The sequence below is a fragment of the Coccinella septempunctata genome, chromosome 4, assembly GCF_907165205.1.
Source record: "Coccinella septempunctata chromosome 4, icCocSept1.1, whole genome shotgun sequence".
NCBI classification, from domain to species: domain Eukaryota; kingdom Metazoa; phylum Arthropoda; class Insecta; order Coleoptera; family Coccinellidae; genus Coccinella; species Coccinella septempunctata.
In genome coordinates this window covers 21683717-21709558 of record NC_058192.1, presented here as the reverse complement: position 1 = coordinate 21709558, position 25842 = coordinate 21683717, and the positions used below count along the sequence as shown (strand labels likewise).

Here is a 25842-nt window from a genome sequence, read left to right as displayed (position 1 = left end):
GATGAAAACCTTCGACAATGCGTCATAATCACCGACTCCCTCAGCTCATTAGGTACAGGCCACGCAAGATCTCTACACTAACCATCCAATTTTGACAAGGATTAAAAAAGAACTAGGAAGGGCAAATACCAACGCAGCGAAAATCAAATTTTTGTGGACTCCATCACACACAGGGATCCGAGGTAATGAGCGAGCCGACTATCTAGCTAAAACTGCCACAACCAACGTAGACGCTACACTTGTTCCATATAACATACAAACAGATCTGACACCTCTTCTGAAAGAAACCCAGAAGAAACTGTGGCAAGCAGAATGGAACTCATCTACTACCAAGTTGGCAGAAGAAAAAAAATTCATTGAACCACATAAAAACATTCCGAAAATCAGGAGACACCAAGTGATACTAAGTAGACTCCGGATCGGTCATACCAGACTAACACACGAACACCTCATAACCCGGACCCTAGAAACTTTCTGTGACACGTGTAACGTGAAACAAACTGTGAAACATATATTTTGTGAATGTCCAAGATACCACGAAGAAAGAACAAGAAATTCCATAGCAGGTTCTCTGAAAGACATTTTGGTGGAAAAGTGTGAAGTTAAAAATATCATAAACTTTCTCGGCAGTGTACAAATTGTCAAACAAATATAATTAATAATGTTAATATGTACCACTCCATCGCTAATAACCCTTGTAGTTGAAGCGAAATTTCTAAATTAAAAAAAAAAAAAAAATATGTTTATCACGGACATCACGTTTGCGCAACTAGACTGAAAATCAATCATCTGATTGAAAGTGCAGTGTCTACACTACACCAAGAAACAGGCAAAAAACCCTACTTTTTGTAGATGAGCATCGCCATATCTCATCTGAAGACTTTTGCAGAATGTTGAGTGCCTCTCCTCGTAGAACTATAATTAATGTCAAGACTCAGAACTGTGGCCAGGAATAATAGGGAAACACGTCACAGACAGCATCAATTCGAACGGAGAACGTCTACTGGCTCTTTGTGCAGAACACAATCTGTGTATATCGAACACCTATTTTATTACGAGACCCAATTCAAGGGGGACCTGGCGCCACCCGCGCTCAGGGCATTGGCATGCTCTCGACTATGTAATCGTAAGAAGAAAATATCTCAAAGAGGTGTGTTGGTCACCAAACTCAGAGCAAATCTGATCATAGGCTGGTAATCTCGAGAATGAAGATCTCAATGCTCCCAAAATACCAACGTAAGCCAAAGACACTAAGAGAGCGCCTTCAAATCTCCCAACTACAAAACCCTTCTACAAAAGAAAGATTCACAGCTGCCGTCAAAGACAGCCTAACACCACCGAATTATAACGTCGACATTGAAAGTCATTGGCTTCGCTTGAAATCATCTCTTACAAATACAGCGAAAAGTTTTATGAACATAAAACTCGAGGTCCGTCAAGAAATAAGAAAAATCAAGGATAGCTGGTGGATAGAAAATGGTAGTGAAATACAAGCTAACGCCGATAACCATGACTACAGGCCCTTTTTTTAGAAGTTATTAAAACTGTTTATGGTCCAAGCAGAAAAGCTAACTTTCTTATAAGAGATGCCCATGGAGCCATCCTAACTGATGATGATAGAAAAATTCTCGAAAAATGATAGGAGTATTACTCACAGATAGGAGCCATCCTAACTGATGATGATAGAAAAATTCTCGAAAAATGATAGGAGTATTACTCACAGGTCTTGAATCAAAATAAAGACTCGGATTTATCCATTTTAGACCGGCTCCCCGCGTATAGTCCGATGACATCGCTTGATGACGAAATCTCAATGTCGGAAATCATAAGTGCGATAAAAAATATGAAAAATGATAAGTCACCTGGTCTGGACGGAGTTCCATCGGGGAAATTCAAAGCTCTGGATGAAGACATTGTCAAAAGTCTCCTAACACTATTCCGCAAGATCTGGGAACAAGACGTGCCACAAGACTTCAGAGACGCTTTAGTTATCAACATCTATAAGAACAAAGGCGATACGTCAAATTGCCGAAATTGCAATTACAGGGGCATATCATTGCTTAGTGTGACCGGTGAAATTCTCCCGAAGATTATAGCTAATCGTCTGATTCCACTCTTAGAAAAGCTATTACCTGAATCCCAGTGCGGCTTTCGACCAAATCGAGGTACGGTGGACCTTATTTTCACACTGCGACAGCTGCAAGAGAAGGCCCGTGAACAACAATCAAGGATCTATACAGCCTACATCGATTTAAGTAAGGCCTTCGACTCTGTGAATCGGAGAGCGCTATGGAAAATCATGGGATGCCTTGGAGTACAAGAAAAATTCTTAGCAGTGCGTAAAAGCCTCCATACCAACAACACCGCTAGAATACAGCATAATGTATCTACAACCGACCAATTCTTAACCAACTCTGGAATAAAACAAGTTCAATATTTTCGCCATAGCTGTCTCGATAATTGCTGACATGAGTATGCCTGTAACAGGTGTTGGGATAAGATTCAGATTTGATGGAGGCCTATTTAACCTGAAGCGCTTCAGAGCTAAAACCCGTACAGAGTTTATCATGGAACTTCAATATGCGACTGCGCACTTATCGCTAGCATCTCAGAGGATCTACTGATAATGTTGGACACCTATAAACATATATACGAAGTTTCAGACCTTAGACTCAATATCGACAAAACCAAAATCCTGGTTAGTCCGCAAGAAAGCCTTCAAACATATATCAGCCTGGAAATTAAAACTCTAGAACAGGTCGAGCAGTTCAAATACTTGGGAAGCTTCATAAATACTAAACTAGACACGGAAATACACAACCGTATCAATTCGGCATCACGGGAATTCTGGAAGCTAAAGGTCAGAGTGTTTCAAAATCACGACCTCAATCTGAAGACCAAAAAAGCTGTTTACAAAGCAGTGGTCCTCCCAACGCTTCTTTATGGAAGCGAAGGCTGAACGCCCTACAGGTAACATATTAAACATCTTGAACAAACGCAACAACGTCATCTAAGACAAATAATGCTTATCAGATGGTTCCACAAAGTTTCGAATGCAGGTCTTGCAACGCGCGAGTTGTATAACAATTGAGACTCAAGTAAGGAGGGCCTGACTCAGATGGAGCGGCCACATTCTGAGGATGCAGGACACAAGACTCTCCAAAATAGCTCTGTATGGCGAATTCACTGAGGGAGTCCGGAAACTAGGCGGCCAGTATAAGCGGTTTAAGAAAATACTATAATACATCAATCCCTAAAATCATTTATTGCCAATCATAACTAGGAACAAGTAGCGTAAGACAGGTCACAGTGGCTGTATTATGTATTTGGTACACAGTGATAACTGCTATATACAGGTCGCATGAATTGATTGATGTTGACTTTGTAGATGATTTTTTTCTGTATTTCAATAGAATATCTTCATTCACCACCTCTTTCCACGTAATCGTTGGAGACATTAATATAGATATATTGAATCAAAGTGTTATTGCGTCTCGATATCTTGATCTCTTGTATGAAAATGGCTTTGAAGCTATGATTACCACAATCACAAGGCCGGAAAGTGCTACATGCTTGGATCATATCTTCTTGAAAGGTAAAAACAATAACTTGAACTGTAGGTCTTATACTGTCAAACTCAATGTGACTGACCACTTCGCCACCATATTGGGGGTGCCTTTCGAACATCAAAACAATAAAAGTGGCAGCAGCCAACCTAGGTACAAGTATTTTATTGATTATAAGCAAGTGAGCAAATGTCTGGGTGAATTTGATTGGAGTAAATTTTATCAGATAATTGATGTGAATGAGTCTACTGATTACTTTGTTGACACCATAAAGGAAGAAATTGAAAGGGCTACCAAAAAGGTCAAAATGAAGAATAGTAGTGTAGGGAGAAAGGCTTGGATCACTGCGGGACTTGTGACTTCAATTGCAAGGAGGAACAAATTATTTCGAGCATATAGGGTGGACCAAAAGAATATGGAATTAAGAAGGGAATACACATATTATAGGAATAGACTTCACCAATTGATAAAAGTAGCAAAGGAGAATTATTTTAAGAATAAATTTGACAACTGTGTATATGATAGTACATCGGTCTGGAAAACTATAAAGTCTATGAATGAAAACTATAACAGAAGATGTGAGATCAACGAGATTATAGGGTCCAACGGTGACTTGGTGACTGAGAAGTCTGATATTGCAAATGAATTTAATGACTTCTTTGCTTCTATCGGTAAGAATCTGGCAGAGGCTGTGCGGAAACCCATGAGAACATCAATAAAAAGAAAATATCTGAGGGACTCATTCTTCCTCACACCAGCAACTGAGTGGGAAGTTGGTGTTGCAGTCAGATCATTGAGGGACGGAAAAGCTCCGGGAATGGATGGAGTGAAGTCGGAGGTCTTGAAGATGACATCAGAGCAAATATCTGCCCCCCTAACACACTTGATAAACAAGATATTTCAGTTGGGTGAAGTACCTAGGGCATTTAAAGAAGGCATTATAAAGCCGCTGTATAAAAGTGGAGAGAAAAATATATTATCAAACTATAGACCTATCACGTTGATAAGCTCACTAGCGAAAGTTTTTGAAAAATTGTTGAAAAATCGTCTAGTGAAATATATGGAAAAGAACCAGCTGATTTCTCCAAGACAGTTTGGTTTCAGGAAGGGTTTGTCTACACAGGATGCTGCGGTGTTTTTGACTTCCAGAATATATCGAAGTCTTGAGGGAGGTAAAAAGTCAATGGCAGTGTTCTTGGACCTTACTAAGGCCTTTGACACGGTGCATCACGGGCAATTGTTGCAGGTTTTGTCGGATATGGGTTTACGAGGAATTGTGGGGGATTTACTGACTAGTTATTTGAAAGGAAGAGAACAGTATGTGCAGGTGGGTTCCAACCGTAGTGGTAGGAGAATTGTCGAATATGGTGTTCCGCAGGGTACAGTGCTGGGTCCCATTCTATTTATTCTTTACATGAATTGTATACTTGATATTGACACGGCAGGTATAATTTCTAGCTTTGCAGATGACACTGTGGTCTTTTATGAGGATGAAACATGGGATAAATTGAAAAGGAAAGTAGAAGTGGATTTAAGGTGCTTGATAGATGCATTCAGTGCCAGATTTTTGACGGTTAACTTCAGTAAGACATGCTTTTTGACATTCAGCTGCTATGCTACAAATATCCCCAATTTTGAGAAACTGAGCATATGTAGGGATGGTGCAGTTATTGAGATCTTGAAGAGCCATCAGGTAAAATACCTTGGTATCATAATAGACTCACATATGAGATGGAATTTACATATAGAGAGAATGATATCAGCTCTAAGAGGATTACTACAGAAATTTAGGTTTCTGAAACGAGTTCTAGACTTTCCAAGGATGAAAATGATATACAATGCTTTGGTTGAAGGTAGACTAACTTACGGAAACTTGTTGTGGGGGTCGGCTGCAAAATGCTATATTGTGAGATTGGAGAGAATGCAGAAAAGGTTGCTGAAGTTAATAATGGGAAGGCCGAGAGATTATCCTTCGGACAGACTCTTTAGGGAGGCAGATGTTCTGGATATAAGGCAACTATTTTTTCTGAGATGTGTAACGGCAAAATATAGAGAAAGGTTACAATTGGATTATGTAGAACATAACTATGAGACCAGGTGTGTTGCACAGCATAAAACCAGAACAGCCTTTTTCTCCAGCACTGTGGGCCGTCGATTGTTTGAATATCTAGGAAATAGATTATTCAATTTTTTACCATGTGATGTAAAAAATTCTAATACATTTCTTATGCGGACGAGAACTTTCCTCAGGGAGCGATCAAGAGACCTTGTTAGCTGCTTGATAGGATGAGTGACGGTGCTTTATTTCTGGGGTGATGTCAGTGGGATTTTGATTCTGGTTGGATGAGCTGGCATGGCGGTATTATTTGGAGAAGATTGGTCCCACGCTCAGGCAAAGCCTTAGTGGGAAAATCTTTTTGTTTATTTGGCATATTAGGGAGGGAATGACATATTTGAATTTTTTGTGTATATTCTTTTGTTTTTTTTGTTTCTGTAAGTTTCGTCAAATAAACATTATTATTATTATTATTATTATAATGGATACTCGAGAGGGATACAGCAGTGGCCAGATCCGGTTCGTGACTATCCATGCCCGGAGTGTGGAAGGATCTGTAGGTCACGATTGGGTCTCTTCAGTCACAGGAGGGCACACATTCGCAATTAGCCCTAAGAAATTATAAGTCTGTTCGCACCGTTCTTTTGTGTGTCTTTTTGTAGATTTATTCCCGGTAACGGGATACAGCAATGATGATGATGATGATGATTATTATTGATGCTGTGGCTTTTTTTGGCATTCCTATTGTTCGCCAGCGCAGCAGCTTCAAACTGTTTTTCTTATGTCGACCGTGGTATTTCTCCATCTAAAGTTGCAGGCTTGATCTTCATATTCTACTACTTTCGCTGTCACAGTGCTGTAGGGCCATATTCTATTTGACTTTCTTTTCAGAGAATCTATTAATTTGGAATGATGTTCAATTATTCCTGCAATTTCTTCAAATTTTCCGTTAACTTCATCATAATTCTTTCGTTCATCTTACTCAAAAAGTCCATTACCGCTTGAGTCTCTTTCGCGTTCTGTAGTCACCAATTTAACGTTTTCTTCACTTAATTAAAACGTCCGACTGAATAAGATTATTTTTTTACACTTATACTAACAGTAATAACTAACTATAACACTACTTTTATGATTTTCCATTAGGATTTCATTTTCATTTTCATAAAACATTTTTGTTCGGCATTTTCCCGAAAATTTTCCGTTCCTAATACCTTAGGTGGCCCATGTGCCACTGCAAGCATATTGCAATTGGCTGTATGTTAACTATGGACAATATGATAATGGTTTAGTTTCTAAGAACAGGCACTCTATGAAAAAACTACTAATATTAGTGATTCCATAATTTTAAATCCCATCAGCGTTATAAATGATTCTCGAAATAGTCCAACCCAGTTTCTAGGCTGTATTGTGGAAAAATCATTTCACATATCACTGCCCAAGTACAATGCACCATTTTGCTGCCACAAATTGAAACTAGCTACGTTAGTTGGCCGGTGCTGTGTCAATCAGGCTGGTTTTATAAAAGAATAATAAAATGCGCGAAATAGGCTTTTCGGATTCGGTTACCGCAAAGATCGATTGATTTCAACCCATATACCGCATGGTGAGAGATATATTTATTTTTTTGTTATTTTTTCAATATGTCGAATCATTTTATACGGTGAGATGTGTTAATAAAATTTCTAATATTTTCCCTAGCCCTAAAAATGACAAATATAAATCGCCGTGATTGTCTTTCATTGAATGACAATGCTATTCTCTATTGGGCGTCCCGTTTATAGTGATTGATAAGCTCTCGACAGAATTGTTACAGTCTAGACCTAGATCTAGAACTTATGCGACACTAAGATGTTTTTAGACATCTTATGCGACACCACAGAACATAAACATCAACACTTAAGCTACATTCACAATCAATTCACGGGCCGAAGTGCACTTCGGCACGGAAGCTTAGCAGATGGCGTTCTTCGTTACCATTCACAATGAAATTCAAGACAAAATTTCTTGCAAGTTGCAAACTATCACTTCGGCAAGGAATTTCGTGCCGGCTATAGATGATGCTGATGCTTATGTTTTGATCAGTTACATTTTTGATTCATTTGAGTATTTGGTTCCAAGATTATTGCGAATGGTAAATTTCGTGCCGAAGTGCACTTCGGCCCGCGAATTGATTGTGAATGCAGCTTAAGACACTAAGAAAGGGGCCTAAAAGGTCGCTTGTGACACTGCCCCCTCCTTAAATTCTTCGGACCCTGAAAATACTCGGTACGGTTGCTGAATCACTAGGGTTCCCCTTTTCTGCAGATTCACTATTGGTGAAAGTAACACTAGTTGAAACTTTTCTTCGGTTATAAGTACATTCCAGTATCTGGAGTGCTGTCTTCTGGGAAACAACCTCAGTCTTTAAATGAGTGTTTAAAGCCTGATCTTCTCTTAACATTTTTCTGTTCAATTCACGGCAATAGCTCTTTTCTGACAGGAAAAACGATTTTTCAAAGGGAACTATTCAATACAACCCTATTAGGTTATATCAATTGCGACAAAAACTTTTCAATGTCCAGAAATTCACTCACCTTAAATGTGAAATCAAAACAGCTCAATTCGGACATTTATTAGTAAAAAGAAAAATTGGAAATCGTAAATGAATGAAATGAAATTATAACGAATAAGTAATAGGAGTTCAACTTTCCACAAATCAATAAAAGGAATCTTCCGAAATTCTTTAGGGGTTTCACTCTCAGTCTCTGAAACAAAATTAATTGAAAAATTCAAATAATCGATTCGCTCCTGCGTAAATTTTTGCACCAATTTTCAATAAGCAATGACTGATGAGCAAATCAAAATTGTTGACTGACAATGAACTGTTTTCGAAACAGAAAATGATTCAAGATCTAATACAGGAGACCACATGATTGGAATAACACTAAAGTTTTAATGACAAAACAAAATTAAAGATTGATGGTAACTCACTGTTCTGGGTATTCACTTACTGTCCGGGCAAATCTCTCACCTCTGTTGATTTTGAACTGTCCCAGCTTGGGCGCCATTTTTTCACTTCCTTGGTTGTCTCGACCGTCTAATCTTTAAAGGGAAAAATAGCAAACCTACCCTGGCGGCTTCAAGTCGAAAACAAGGTTCCTTGTTTTCTAGAGTGTTAGCGATAACTAATGAAAGTCAAAATCAGCCGAGTTAACATAGTTTATTATTCGTTCTTTCGCAATAAGAGAACTAAATCAGTCAAGTGTAAATCACAGTGCAATTGGTAAAATCGAAACAGAGATTCGTACTAACAATAGAGGTGAACACTGGCATGATATAAAAAAAAGGAAAGGCAGTTCACCCCTAAGTGCGTTTTGCTCCCCCCGGGTTTTCACACCAGCAGACAATTGTAGACAATTGAGTAGGGTATAGAACCCAAGTCCCAAATTGATGACATTAATCAAATCGCCATGTAAGATTTCTATGAAGACTTTTTTGGTCAAAGGTCGCCTGAAAACCTGTACACATGCTAAGAGTATGTACCTATAGGATAATTGATTATAAATGCCCCCCAATCCCCAATCACTCATTTGTTCAACTGTTTAGGCGAAAGTTTCGTACAGAAGTTTCACAATCCAACAATTGATTTTTAGAAAAATTTTTAATTCTACTTTTCGACACTTACGCGTCAATCTTAGTTATAGGGGTTATAGGGGTTATAGGGTTATGGGCACTAACACTATTATTGATCAGTTATTGAATAAATGAAAGAAGTTTTCGAGTCTGAAATTCATAAAATTATAACTCAGCTTATTGCATCTTGACAGTTGCTTAATGGTATTACGGTATTCTCATTTCAGCAGAAAACTGATGTCTGAATCCAGGTCTATCAAGCTTGGCTTGGCTTGGCTACAGTGACTCTATCAAACACAGTGGCAACAATTGGAAATTCACCAAGAATATGACGGCTTAGAAGCACAGATTTCAATGCTATGATCTCTAATTCGGAATGCGGATTGGTTCACGTCACGTCATGTGAGCAAATCCGCCATATTCTTGCTAAAACGATGAAAAACGAGACCACAATTGTCGCCACTGTGTTTGATAGAGTCACTGTAGGCTTGGCTTTCCAGTGTGATGTAGATGTGAGATTTAAGTTGCCTTTTAATACAATCTTGAGCACGAATATAGACAGCTAGTGTCTTTGCCTGTAAGGTAGAGGTTTCATGTCCAAAGGGCGAAGATATCCTTAGTTTCTGTTCATGCCTCTATAACTCTTTCTGATTTTGATTCATAGTACACCATATTCATGACTTCTTGGAATTTATGTGAAACCTGACCCCCCCCTCCATGAGTTGGGTGCCGGTGCGTTGATCAGTAGCTATATAGATACCTACTTGAGATGAGAAAACATGAATGGAAGAAAATTGCTTGATGTATGGATACCGAGTAGGAAAACATTTCCAGTTAGGATGAATGAAACTGTTGTATTACTGTTGATGTATATTTGAATATCGAATTTAGCACGTTCCTTTTTCTCAATTGTTTCACACACCGAAATTCATTCAGCACGTGAGCTTTGTTTCACAAGATTCTATTTCCGTTGAAACTGGGACACCCGTTATAATGAAAACAGATCGATACAATACGTTGGCACCGTCGCGTTACGTCAGTTCCCCAAGATCTAGTTGCAGCAACCCGACAATGTTTTCCTTTTTCCCTGGCCATCTGCGATCTCAGGCTGGGTCACTGACCTAATTACACGCTACGCCATCTGATGGTTTCAGCGTGAAATTCGTGTACGGGATTTTCTATTCTCTTGGTGCATGTTTTCATGAAAAAAAGACTCAATGTCTGCATTTTGGTGAAGGTGGTGTAGAATGGCGAGTAAATCGGCACGGAGTGTGAAATATTTGGGCAGGACGTCCCCTGTACCTGAAGAATCGTCAGAAAGTGAAGGTGAAACTGGTGAAAGTGTTCAGGCAACGTTTCATAGACGAAGACTTTCTACACACCGAGAGATTAGACGGCTGGTAGGGACAATTGTTTCAGAAATTTGTTTGTTGGGAGTTGGACTCAGCATGAGATAAATCTGCAGGCGCGGTTCCGGGTTTTCAAGAATGCAGTTGTTTTTATGTTTCATTAATCTCTTCACGAATTCCTTGCAACCAATGTATGTGGCTTTGTTGTGGGTCTGTTTTTGATTGTCATTTTTAAGCTTTTTACCTACTTTTCATGTCTTATCTGCTTGTTGTTTCATATTGTTTTAACAATAGTAGTGTTGCCTTGATATTAACACTCAATATCTAGGTCATCCGGTGGCAGTCAATTCAGCCCTGCAGGATAAAATTTTCACCCGAATATTCTGTAAATAGATGAAGTGTAGGTATACCTAGTTATGTATTTTGTAAAGTTTTGTATTTTGATTATATTTATTAATTTGAAATACTCGCATGATTTTGAATTCTCCTGGAATACCTAGCAGAAAGGAAAGAAATCTACAGGTAGGTTGGTCCTGACAAGAGTCAACAGGTGGCTAGTAAAATCACGTGCATTTATATTTATATGTTAGATCGATATCGCGTAGCAGGGCAATGGAATTTCACATGAAGAATTTTAATTATCGTAAACTATCTAGGAACTTATGGATGTGGGAAAATAGCAAAGATGAAATGGGGAAGAATGTCTACTTGTTTTTGAATGGGATAGTTTATCCATAACTGATTTCCTCCTTTTGAATGGATAGAAAAATGTTATCGAAGATTAGCTTTGATATTATTATATTAACCAGAAAACATAAAATTCCCAATTCACCGATAGTGTGTCTTTCTATTTGAAAAAAAAATATTTTGAAAAAAAATCTAATAAATTGTGTACCTATTTCTAGTTAATCAAATTCTTAAGATGAAAATTAACTAGGATATTATTTTGCAGGAAATTTTTCTGTCATCCTGAAAAAGGGAGGTAAAATGAATTTTGAAAATCGCTCGAACCAATACGTTTTGATATGCTGGGCAGAGACATCTCCCTCAGACCTTAATGAAGCGCATAAAAATTTTGACGAAGGTTCATTATTTCCTACTCCTTCTAGACAAACTGAGAAAAAAAAATGGACCTGGTAAGCCCCGATTCTCAGTAGTACTCGATAAAGATTTACTATTCACAGACACTCGCAGGCATCTGTAATTTTTCGAAATTAAAAGGTTGTTTCGTAGCTAATGTTCTTAACAAAGGGTTTGTTTATTATATTGAATTGATGTGGCCGACACTTGATGAAAATTTATATAATTGAACTAAAAACATAATTATATTATTTCCAAGTGGAAATCATGTTAGTACTAACATGAGTTGTTTAAGTACCACACTAGCAGGAAAGATCTGACAACAATGTAAAAAATACCACCATAATATCGGCCATATCACAAAATCCTTGCAAACCAAAATCTATAAAAATCGTTTTCGAGATAAGTGAGGCGTTCCATACTTCAAACTCACTTTCTCGCCCTCTTATGGTGAGTTTATGTAGAGTTACTAAGAACTTATACCTAATAAAGGGTCGATCTAGTTAACAGACGGCGTACACGTACGTGTTTGCCATCTGTCCATGAAATTTCCTGCGCACTTATATTGGAGAATTTAAGCAATGTTAAACCGAAGAGTATGATACTCTTTGGTTGTTTTAGCGTTTAAACAACGACTTAGACTATTCCGATATAGGTAATAGGTAAAGCTAAGACTTTGATAGCGGCCACGACAATGACAATTATGTAATGATGTAATCCCTCATTGTGTTGATAGAAAAAAGTTTGCAAATGTTCCACGAAGGTCACTGTTGTTGATTTACCTACTTCTCGTTATTAAGGGGAAGTAATACCTCAAGAATCTCCATTCAAAAACGACATTCACTAGTTATTAATTTACGCTTTCAATTCCTTACGTGGAGCCTTGATTTTCTGTTCAAATTGAAGTTAAAGGACGTCTTGATGTCACCCCGTCTCTTTTTTTCCAATTTAGTTGTTTTTTATGAGAAAAAAAAACTCGAACCTATGTGTCAATAAAACTTGTTTTCACAATTATTTATCGACGGTTTTTCGACATATTTCGATAAAAATAACGACGGGGTGACATCGGCGAATCAATTCTTTTATATAGGTATTCAAGGAATGATTTTCATAGCGATATATGCCAAAATTACGCTGAAATTCAGGAATAACTGAAAATTATTCAATATTCCTAATATTACCTCTCACGTGGTAATTTCCACTTGACATCTGACAGAGAAACGGGAACCAACCCAATTGAATTTCCTAACTCTCAGAGCGAAGATAGCAGTATGCATCCATATGCTTTAATCCCATATTGCAGATATCGTATATTACGATAATTAAGCAAGGGAAAAAGCGCGGAAAGGTTCGGATCATGGCAGTAACCGATCTGCCGCGGACATGAAAAACAAGAAATGGATCACGCCTTCATAGTAAGGCAGGTAAATAAGAATCAAATTAATTCAGATGCATAACATCCGCAGATAATTAAATCAACGAATGTTACGATCTAAATCGAACTAACAAACTACCATCGCTCGAAGTATTACCAGAAATTTCATTTCGTCGACAAAGAATAGATGCTGACCATGGTTTCGGTCTTATTTGACCTCGTCAGAGCAACAGGTTTGATAAAAAACCTATCAATGGAAGAATAATCCATAGCAGCACAAGGTGTTTCCATTTCTGGCACATAAAGTTGAGGTAGCTATTTAAAAACCTTCAACTACTTCCGTAGAGGATGCAGGACCGACGCCTCAGTTATAATTTGAGAGTTTCGCAATTCAAAATGAAAATCGATCTATATTCTATACAAAATACCTTATTGTGTTCCACTGTCCACTAATAAGTAAACCACAATATCGATTGAGGGATAAATTCAGTAAATTCACTATCACACATAGTTCTGCTAAAGAATTTCGAATAATACCTTGTGAGAATCTCTAAACAAATGATACGAAATCATCGTATATTATGCAGAAAATATGAACTGAATCTTTTCCAAGCCGAAACTAGTATTTGAGACAATAATAAATAAAAATAAATAATTGTAAAACAAAAAAACACAATTATACATAGGTACTTATTTGCAGATTTGCTGGTCAATAATATAGTGAACTCAAACTTCAAGTAGGTCCTCTACTTCTTGAATTATTTCGCATCCCAGCTCTTGACTGCTGGTGTTTAGTAAATCCTTGATTTTAACTCATATAGAAAAAATTGCTCGTCCTGATCCAAGAACAACAACAATTCTCCTATTTCTTATATTTCTTACAATGGAACTGGACTCTTCGATCACAAAATCTCAACTGAGTTTTCAATTAATAAAAACTCTCAAACTATCCTACAGAAATATTTGTCAATATAGTTTCATTTGATTCAAAACTTACTCTTACTTCTTGCGGTCCATTTTTCTTTGAATCTAAGTAAATTTTCCTTGCATATTCATTTTAAACTGCTTGTTACATATTTATCAGAATGAGCATTAATATATTGAAATAAAGTTTTGATTTTCACAATATTGAAACCAGGCATGGAAATGATTTACGTATTTTTAGGCTCTATATACAGGATGTATTTGAAGGTGAGGCTTTTTTTCAACAGAAGGCACAACTGAACAACATGAAGCGTTTCACCAAAAATCACCTATACGAAACTTTCAAAATGACAGTTGAAAATAAAATTGAAAATGATTACTGAAATAAATCCTAATACGACTCTGGACTGTTTGTTAGCTGAATTATCGCAAAGCAGTGGGAAAACACGTATCTCCTGATTCGACCATGTGGTTTTGTATAGGATATTGGCCCGTTCGACATTTACGTGGTAGGTAATGAAAATGGAAACTTAGGAATGCCGAATTGTTCTCATTATTTTTTAGTAACTTACACGATTTTATGAAATGGCTTATTTCGATACCAACTGACAGAAGAGACTTACGACACAAGTGTAAAAAATAGAATAATACTTCAAAATCTCACCAATTAAGACGAATTTTCGTCTTAATTGTTCATGAATTTTTTCACAATGGGCATCACAATCTTCTTGTTCGAACATTCCAACAATCGTTGTAAAAATGGCATGAAATGGGGAAACATCATAGCACTTTTTCAACATAACTAACATAAGCACTTTCAAGAAACTGCCTCGATTTTCTAAATTTTTTTTTCTCCCTAAAGTGCACGATACAACAATTATGATTCTCTCAAAAGTGACCTGATGCATCTAATCCGATGAACTTGGCACTGAACCATTCATTGTCCAGCCATATGTTTATGTTTTGTTTCGTTTTCACGAATCCGGAGTCACCTTCCACAGTCCCGTACTTGAAATTCAATGAAATTTTGTCGGACTTCCAGGGGTTGTATCTCAGCCATCTTGGATATTTTATATTGACAATTTTTGGTTGAACGACTTATTTTGATAAGTTCTACCTTCTGTCAAAAAAAAGCCTCACCTTTGAAAATACCCTGCAGATAGATATATTCTAGAACATACGATTCCAAGACCGAAGCCGTGAAAACCTTTATGGTCCAAGTCTTTTTTTTAATTCGAATGTAAGGTACAAGGACATTTGGCAGTCTGAATAGAATAGGTACGTTCACTATTTTCAACCAAGAATTAGTTAGTGATCCGTCGAATAGAGTAGTGCCTGGTTTTGATCTTCCAAGGAAAATATGCTGTATTCTGAATCGTATAAGAACGGAACAGATCTCGGATGTTGCAATAGTATGCTTTTTCGATAGAATTCAATTGAAAGCCTTAGTTGCGAATGCGTGGAACCATCACAAGAAACCACAAATCATCTGGTTAATCATTGTCCCACTTATGAATTTCAGGATGGTTTCCTAATATTTTTTGAATTGTGTTCTGAATTTTAGTTCAATCTGACATATAGAACTCAACATTTTTTTTTGTTTTTTTTTCTTATTCAGATAAAATTTTCTGGTTACTTGGAGAAGACTCCCTGTATTTTATTTTGCGTCGAGGAAATGATCAAGTTTTGTAATTTTTGTACGAGATGCCCTTCAATATTGAATATTCCAGCTTATTTTGTAAACAGTTTCATTTCTTACAATCCACTACACTAAAGGGATAGATAAATGACTCACATTCTATTTTAACCAAGTGTAGGTATATCGAAACGATTTAATTCTATTTCGAGTCAATTTCGCACACGGCTTGTTATGAATAATGCAGCGAAACTCAACAAACGGGAATTCAAACATCTTCGTTAAGGTATCGCTAAGATGAAAATAAAAGTCCCAATTAATGAAATAGGTAGGTAGTTTCAAGGTCGATTACAGCATACATTTAAAAGGCATACGCAATGTAACTTTGTATGTCTTGTGTTCAGATTGTCCACATTGATGTTTGTATCGAATAAAGTACGTTCATCATTTATGATCAATTTGAGAACTATATTTTGTTTCAATTTACAACGTGGGCGTTCTCTGCTTTGAAATCGATTCTTCGGTTAGTGATTGTTGAAGTTCTGATGGGACTTTATTCAACTGGACTTTCTGTAAGAGGATTATTTTTGCGGCTTTTACGCCATTCAACTCTGAAATGGTGCTAAAGCAGCCTGATTGTCTATCATTTTGCCCCTCATTGTGGGAGCAGCCTCAAACTTCCCAGTCTCGAAGAAGTGGACCGAATAATTGGATGAAGGTATGGATTTGTTCATGTTTCCGCTTCATTAACTGGAAAAAGTCTTTAAGGAGATTGGTTTTCAATAGGTTTTTCTCCTATTCATAATGGCTGTTTTCCTCTAGAAGTATACCATATGTTTTGTCAGCAGATAATTTCATTATATCTTATATTTGAAAGGAATCAATATAATGAACAATTTCTCATTTTCCCCATTTGTTCATAAGGCTGAATTCCAGACAAAACTCTTTTATTGGACAATAAGGCTTATCTTTCGAGGAACGAACTGTACAAAAGGTGTCCCATATTGAGGCCAAATTTTTTATGTCGAGTTAGTTGAGTTTTTTCAAAGAAAACTCTAACTTTTTCTGTCGGGAATAATGGATAAGCCTCTGCTGCAGGTTTTTATCAGCCATTTTTTTCATTATAAAGATTGAATGGTTAAACGGATTTTCACTTTTGCCATGTACTTTTTATGAGGTCAATGACATGGGTACACTTGGAGTGATAGTTATGTTATTGAAGCGTCGTTTTCGTAGGGTAGTGATTGATATTGCCATTATTTTTCATCGTTAAGAATATGAAAACAGAAGATTCGTTTCTATCACTAACATAATTTTTTTCTAAACACTTCCTACTATCGAAAAACGGAAATAATATCCAATTTCAAATAAAAAAAAATACTGTAATTTATATAAAACATTGCTTAGAATACAAAATACAACTTGCCACTCTCGGGCCAGAAGACTTCAATACTTTTACCTCTGGAAGGAAATTGGAATTATTCTAATCATATAAATTCTTCCATAGGTGAGCAATAAGCTCTTCAGATTCGAAATAAGTGAGAATTTCGATTTCCACTTGTCTAATTGGAATTATTTTAAATTATACAGGTCCTGTAAAAAATCGAGCCAGATAAAAATTATTTTTTTCTTCTCTCACCTAGCTCTACAAAGCAAAAATATTCCACACACAGCATGTTCAGTTTTGTCTGGATGGACTTAAACTTTGTTTTTTTTATGGCATCCTATACAGGGTGTTTTCAAAGGTGTGGCTTTTTTTTGATAGAAGGTAGAACTCGTCAAAATAAGCCCTTTCAACCAGCACCGCATAAACGAAACAAAACAAAACATATGGCTGGAAACTAAATGGTTCAGTACCAAGTTCATCGGATTAGATGTATCAGGTCACTTTTGAGAGATTCATAATTGTTGTATCGTGCAATTTAGGGTGAAGAAAAAATGTAGAAAATCCAGGCAGTTTCTTGAAAGTGCTTATGTTAGTTATGTTGAAAAAGTTCCATGATGTTTCCCTATTTCATCCCATTTTTACGGTGATTGTTGGAATGTTCGAACGAGAAGATAGTGATGCCCATTGTGAAAAAATTCGTGAATAATTTAAACGACTATTATTGGTGAGATTTTGAAGTATTATTCTATTTTTTACACTTGTGTCGTAAGTCTCTCCTGTCAGTTGGTATCGAAATGAGCCATTTAATAAAATCGTGTAAGTTACTAAAAAATAATGAGGACAATTCGGCATTCCTAAGTTTCCATTTTCATTACCTACCACGTAAATGTCGAACGAGCCAATATCCTATACAAAACCACATGGTCGAATCAGGAGATTAGTGTTTTCCCACTGCTTTGCGATAATTCAGTTAACAAACCGTCTAGAGTCGTATTAGGATTTATTTCAGTAATCATTTTCAATTTTTTTTTCAACTTTGTCATTTTGAAAGTTTTGTATAGGTGATTTTTGGTAAAACGCTTCATGTTGTCCAGTTCTGCCTTCTGTTGAAAAAAAGCCTAAATCTCACTCACCATCCAGAGAAGTGGACTCTGAAGCGAGATGCAGTCACTATTATAAAGAGGAAAAATGACGCTGAAAAATTAAAAAACTTTAGTACAAAATAGAATTTCAGTTGCAAAGTAGCAAAAAAACTATTCATATTCCTTGATTGAGATGTTTTGATAATTCGACCCTTGTTAATTTGTAGCTTTTATCGATACGTCATCTTTGGTCCTCCTATAACCTGGGAAACAGCGTTGACCAGGGTGTCTTCAGACCAGCTTTTTTTATTGAGGCCATAAAGGTTTACAGAAAAAATACTAACATCTAACATTTGAAATTAGCCAGTTATTTTTCATACATTCAGATTCCTGTACTACCTGGTACTTTATATTCATATTATTGCTCGGTTTCTATTTCTTGGGTCGGCAGTGATGACCTTGGCCTTTTCGCCCCTAACGATTCGCAACTGGAAGGACTTCATAATTGCCTCATCATTCATGAAGGACAGCTCATCAGAAATACAGCAGTTAGCAATTTTTAGAGGGAAACATTATATGATTTCCCTGATATAATTTTCGGGATACTGTATACCCTGTCTAGAGTGTACTGTGGACAGAATTCTAAAACTTAATTGGGAACTGCTTTATAGTCCCACGCTAGAGTTAGAAAATTCTATCCTAAATTTCAGCATGACTGAATAAACAAAAGTGCCTGGAGACCAATTATAAAATATTAATCATGAGCAATTTGCCTGAAGCCAATTTTCCCCTGATTAAATATTGAGTTTTAACGTATTTTTATTACAAAATTCAATTTCAGATGTTACCAGCCTTTCGAGCCCCGTTTGCTCGTTACTGAGATTACTTTCAAGTATAATTGAAATTTCATTTATTTCGTTTTCTCTATCGATTGTTCAATCCGTTCAAACAGCAATATTTGGGTTCAGCGGAACTGCGGTCTTTTCAAGTTCAAGAGCACCTGACTCAGATTGCAGAGCCAACAGGAATTCTAATCTTTTATTTGAAACTTTTGAATTTGACCAATGCGTGGGGCACTTTACGAGGTGGAGGTCCCTTATTGTATTACGATTTCCTATACCTACACATTTATTTTGAGAAAGCCTCCGGATATCGAAATCCAGTGAGACATTCAGTAAGTATCAGTAACTAATTTTCATACAATCGACTGATTTTCTCTAATATCCGCCATTCGAAGAAAAAGTTTGGAGTTTTTTCGTGAAAATTTCAACAGCACAAGTTAGTACACGCGTAGAACAATTTTTTTCATATGTTTTCGAAAGTGCTGAGCTACCTTTTTTAATTTGCCGTAAAATTCGATGAATTTTGGAAAAAATATAAACAAGTCAGCACCAATGTAGCACAAATTATTCCACTCGTTAAGGAACTAAAAACAGAAGTGCTGGGCTAACTTTTTTCTTTATTTTCGGATTATCTGTGACATAAGGGGAAAAAAAAATTCGATCGGCACAACTCAGTACCTACATGTATAGCACAATCTATTTCAGGCTATTAGATATTAGAAAGAACATAAACGCCCTGAGGAACCTGTGAAAATAATATTCGTCCTTCAATAATCCTAGTGGGATACCATTCAAAAAGAAACGATCAATTAAACTGAAGGACATATAAATAGGAGTGCCGTTGAAGTACTTTTTTTTGCTCGGAGCCGAATTAATGTCAGTTCATCAGAAATGGAATCGATTTATCGAAGGGCGATGAAGTTTTATAGAGATCTACTGGGCGGATTCAGAAGGTGTTTCGACTGCAGGCCAGTGACGGCTCGTGCCCATAAGGTGTGGGTCGGCCAGACCCAGGATACACAGGGGAATATCCTGGAATAAAATTAATATCTATTTTTTCCACCAATAACTGGAAATGAAAACGCGGAATCCCACCATAATCTTTGTTTTTCTAAAATTAAATATTGATATATTTTTTGTCAATTAAGTTTCTGAAGATAAGTTGGATGGGGTTGCGGCTAAGGGGTGGAAGAAAAATATTCAATTTTATTGCCCAAAAATAAGTGCAATCAGAACTCAATTGACATGTTTTCCAGCATCTTGATGTTAAATTATTGGTTGAGAAACTATTAATTGATAAGAAGGCAATTGAAAAGCAATTGGTGGTTTAAGCGTCTTCATTTTGAGTGGTTGATTAATATCGAAGAAACATTAATTTAATTCCAGACTTATGCACCAACCTGTAGATATAGTCTGATTATCTTTATACAACAGCAGTGTATAAAAGTTTCGTTTTCAATGCGATATATAGGCTTGTTTTAGGAGAAAGAATGTACTACACTTCTTTGTTTTTGCCAAGCTTTTGAATAATAGTTTTATTCTTCTTCGCGTGGTCTTTCTGTAAATACCGATAACAAATTTATTACAACACAAAACATCAACGTCAATACGAATCAAAATTTTAAGTTCGCTGAAACACATCTACAATTTTGATTTTGAGTTATAGGTAATGTACTAATTTTTCCTTTCTTTATTTCACCATTTCCTCCTTCTACTGTCACATAATCTTGTGACAGGATGTAAAGTTTGTTTCAATTTGCTACTACTCCAATTATTCAACAATCCAAGAAATTTAGAATCCACTCAGATTATCAAAATTTACGAAATGAATCGAAGAAAACTGATAAACACGTGGACCCCCTTCTCTTATTCCACGACACTGACCTAATTCAATTCATAAAATGGGAACAGCGATGCGGATGCGATTCTTATATCCCCACTCCTAGGGTCGGCCGGCCGATCTTACGCGTGTTCAAGAAGCTTCGAAATCACCGTGCCCTTATAAATTCGGTAGGAATTACGAATTTTTATGGTCAAAAAATCACTAAACTACTCTTATACCGTACGAATACCATTTTTCAAAAATTAACTATTCATTTAATAATAAAAAAATCTACCTAATTAGGGATATATTATATTTTCATTGACTAAACTACTCTTAAACGGTACGAATACGCTCTTTTCTAAAATAGACATAATATTTAATGATTAAATATTCATTTGATAATATAATATTATACCTTGGAATAGACAATGAGGAAATCTAGAAAATATGAAAACAAAACGCCCAAACCATAGCAAGGTAGGCCCAACACGTGCTGGCCGACCGTGTATGTATGTAGCAGAGACGTAATACGATGTATTATACAGTTCAACTTGGTGATAACTACGTGCGACGTAGGTGTTGTATAGTACCATAACTCGAGCGTTTCGCTAGGCTAGTGCGGCTGGCCGACCTATCGTGTTTAGCGTAAAGAAAGAGAACTTCGAAATAAACTAACTACCAATTCACAATGATGTTGATGGTAATGGTAATGTTAAAAGTGAGCTACGATGTTAACGCTTAAATAATAATAAATTCGAGAAATATTTATCATTATTATTAACATTACGCTTGACATTGACATTGAGCCGAGCTGTATCGTAGTAGCTCTATTATTTATTATTATTTAAGCGTTTACATTGTAGCTCACCCTTAACATTACCATAACCATTAACATCATTGTGAATTGGCAGTACTTCAGGCAGTGGCGGCTCGAGCATATTTATCGTGGGTCGGCAGATATATATATATATAAATATATATATATATATATATATTTTTTTATAAATATTTTCTATACCTATGTATTATGAGGTTTCCACATCACCATGGGGTACTGCACTCGGTGCGTTAGTTTTTCGTAGTGAAGTTTCGCCAAAATTTTTGTTTCTGTTTCAATAATCTCTGAAGATAATCCGGCGCTGTCTTCATAGCTCGATTGGAGATGAGCGTATTTTGTCTACGGACCGAGTAGATGTGGGATATAAATTGAAACAGCGTATTTCAAAGAAGTTCCATATTCCATCGATATCAGATATCATATACCTAATATTTTTATAAAATTTATTGAGAGCTATGTTATGTTTGGAGAATTTCTAATACATTATTATTTTACACAAGTGAGAATTCACATTTTTGCTGCTCGCGAAATTTTGGGTCGGCACCGCCGACCCTGCCGTCCCTGACGGGCCGCCACTGACTTCAGGGCGACTGGAGCGTCATGTTGATCGAAATAAGTTTTAGTACGTTATACTAGGGAATCAGTCGAGATTTGAATATCGAAATTGATGATTTCGAATAAGTATTGAAGAATAAAATAATTATAATTATTTTCTATTTCTCGATTATTTTTGGGTCGGCCCGGCCGACCCTGCATACCCGACGAGCCGTCATTGCTGCAGGCAGATCTCATTGAAATAAATCATTTCACAAAAAAGGCCCATATGAAATATTCAGGATGACGGCATCCCTAGAGTAAAATGCTGTACTTCCCATAACAAGGTGTCCCAAATTCGATGCTCACACAGAGCATCGAAGACTATAAGATTCAGAGAAAACATTTTCTAGGACCCGTGATCTCTTCTTTCGAAAGATATCAGAAAGCAGATCATAGATATCTTGATTCATTCTCGAGTTAGACGGCGTTTCTGAAAAATGAATGTTTCAAATATTTCGCGATATTTTGGATTATGTTCGAGATATCCAAAAAATTCCAAAAAATTTTTGTAAAAAGGATCATATAAATTAATTACCATTTCGGAGATCTAAAGGAGGGTCGGTGTTTTTAATGGGACACCCTATATTTTAGAAAGCAGTTTTTCAGTAGTAGATTTGTCGAAAAGCATCCCGTTACGGGATTTTCAAAAATGTCGTCTGTTATCTGTTTGAAAGATATTTAGTTTTTCGACGTCATTCTTGATATGGACGGTATAAATATTTTCCATTTATTCAGAGATTTAATTTGAATTGTGCCCATTGCGTTATCTTCTTCAATATGAATAATGTTATACAGGGCGTTCTATTGGGAAACAGAAATACTCAACAGGCGGATGGCACCGAGGTTGTTCTGGAGATACCACATTTATCGGCTCTTACTGTCTTTGTAGCTGAGATACAGAATGTTTCATGAATTTTTCTCGTTTCTTCCTGAGGCCATATCAGACGAACCACCCGGTATATTTTCTTCTTCATATTTGGTAAAAGTTGGTATTGCAAATACCAACTGAAACAGTCTGCAGCTATAAAAAGGAAAACCAATGTAATAAGTAATTACAAAGTACCTAATGTTAAAATAATTATGGATTCAATAGTTTTGATATTTCATCATTAAAAGTCACTTTAAACCATTTTCAAGAGTCCAAGTTCTGAGAAACTTCACTTTTACGTTAAAAATTTGGGCAGTGAAACTGTCTGCGCGAAAATTCAAAGCACACGCTTCAATTTGGTTTTTTGTGGTGTTTTGAAACATTGATACAGATTTTCAAAATTTCGATATACGGGGTTTTGTTTCAAGGATTCAAACTATTTATAGTTGAGATCAAAACCATTTTTGATCTCGTTTGACCTGGTCAGAGCAACTGTTGAAAATGGGGATGTCATGATTTTACCAAAAAGAGGAGTGGACTGTATACCAGATAATTGGGTTGGAGATTGTATTCTAAAAGCTAATGAACCCAATACAGTAAAAATAATAACAATAAATACAGTAAAATATTAACAACATCAATAGACTCCGAGATACATTAATTAGTATAGTAGTAGTTCCAGATAATCCAGAGTAGTTCGAATGAGAGGTCACTTGAGGTCAGACTTAGACTTTGAGAAAATTCAATAAATTTAAAATTAACACAACGTTTACAGTGACAGACAAATAAATGAAAATTGATTGCGAGAGCCTCTTTATTTCATCAGAAAAACACAAGGTAAGAATAATTAATTTTGATGAGAAGGCTGAGTTGAAATAGTGAAAGAGGCCAAGAAGTTTCGTCATCAATGAGAGATCAATACATTAAATATAGGTCGAGCAATAATTATAATTTAAATATGAGCAGAACAAGAATATTGTAAGTTAAATGAGAATAACAAGAATATTATAATTAATATGAGAAGAGCAAGAATAATATAAAATATGAGTAACGTTGATCTTGAAGAGTGCAAAAATTCATCAATGAATACAACATTTACAAAGATGGACTGCTTACAAGTAAGCACAATTATATCGTCCATCAGAAAAATAGAAGATACAATAATTGATTGATTATGAGATGTACAAAACGAGAGTACTAATGAGGTGAACCACTAATCGTTGGTTTCGAGAAGAGCAAAAGGCTTAAAACTAACATGTATATCGAGAACGATAAATGACTATGAGAATGTATCAATGAGAGTATAAAGTATAATGAGCATCTTACCAATTGGGAGAGTACACGATTACCTGAGTCGACCTTCCAGGGTGGAAACAGGACTGTCAACCAGTATCATGATCATGGCTTATCACTGACCAATGAACCATATTTGAGAAGTTCACATCTCGTTTTGAAGGAAAATTACTAAATCCAGGGTCCACCCTGGAGAAAATGAGGATTCATTCATCTGAACCTCGATAACAGTAATTATTCATATGTACGTAAGAGGTGACCATCAGAGTTATCTTGAAAAATGAGATAAACTGATTCGAATAAATGAGATCAAGAGGAGACAATAGATCAGTTCTAAATTCTGGTGCTACATACTCAATTCCACGTGAGAAAATTGAGAGAGGTCTGAAAATCTATGTAAATTATAGAATATTATAAAATACATATTCCTGAGAAGGCATTTAATCAAGTGGTGAGATGTCTCTTGTGAACATATCAATTGAGCAGTACTAGTAAGGATTATAAATCTGTTTGAAGATTCTGAAATAATCCTGCACGTAGACTCATTTCATAAGAATGAAAAGAACATGATAATGGTTAAATTACTAATTTTGAGAAAACTGAGAGTACATTACAGTATAGTACAGAGTTGAACAAATTAGCACGAGAATTTACTGAGAAGACTTGAAAGAATATTACTTTGATGAGGATAAGACTTGAAGAGGTGTTACAATAATCTGAATTAGAACAATGAGAAGTTACAGAATTAACAAAGAGAATGATAAGAAAATGTGTAGTTTTACGCTTCTGAATTCTGAAAACACTGAGAATGGGGCTGCTGCTTCGGTCAATTAGCGCACAACAGAATTCGGTCACTATATACGTGGCCACCGGAGCGTTGACAAGAGAAAGGTTGGAGAGGGGCTTCGCTCAATTTTTAACAGCAACACAACTCCTGTTATGCATCTGAATATCATTATTTATATCTAGTTTGAATCCCTTCCAATTCCACCTCAATAATTAATTTATTAAATAATAGTTTACATTTAAAAAAACAAGACTTTGCCTTATAATTCAGAATATAGGAGAGGACAATTTTTTTTGAGGATATTAGTGGATTTTAGGCAAAAAAATGAAGAAGGTTCAATGTTCAGATCTGTTATGAGAACTTTAACAAATCATCAAAACCTCAGTTTTCGCTAATAACTCAATAACGAAGGATCCTATGAAGCTACGGTTTTTGCCACGCTTTGTTTATCTGAAAAAGAGATCGGAAAATATGTTTTGTCATAGGTCATCTCTTTTCCGAGATCCCCTCATTGGACATCCGTAGGGTTGAGAAAAGTGCTGTTTTCATAACGGTACAAAACTAGAACGCTTATACACGTATAAGCTTGTTTCGGAAACCAAAATCTCATTATTTCGAAAACATGTCTCCAGCCCTCGTCCAAACCGCTGCGTCTAGTAGGCAGAGAAAAAATGAAATTCATCAAACGCAAATATAAGGTCCTTTCGTCTGCATAAAAAGTGTAG

The 25842-nt window shown here is 36.2% G+C and overlaps 1 protein-coding gene across 3 annotated transcripts in view; it reads left to right on the top strand.

Moving 5' to 3' along the window:
• Positions 1 to 10005: 10005 nt before the first annotated feature.
• Positions 10006 to 25842, top strand: part of LOC123311413 (diacylglycerol kinase eta) — a 183524-nt gene continuing 167687 nt past the window's right edge. For 2 of the 3 annotated variants that reach the window (XM_044895335.1, XM_044895333.1), the window contains exon 1: positions 10006 to 10634. In XM_044895335.1, coding sequence (XP_044751270.1) covers positions 10482 to 10634 — 153 coding nt within the window. In that variant the 5' untranslated portion in view covers positions 10006 to 10481. Of the gene's footprint in view, positions 10635 to 15995; positions 16317 to 25842 lie in introns of those variants that run through there. The other variant, XM_044895334.1, reaches the window with a different exon arrangement.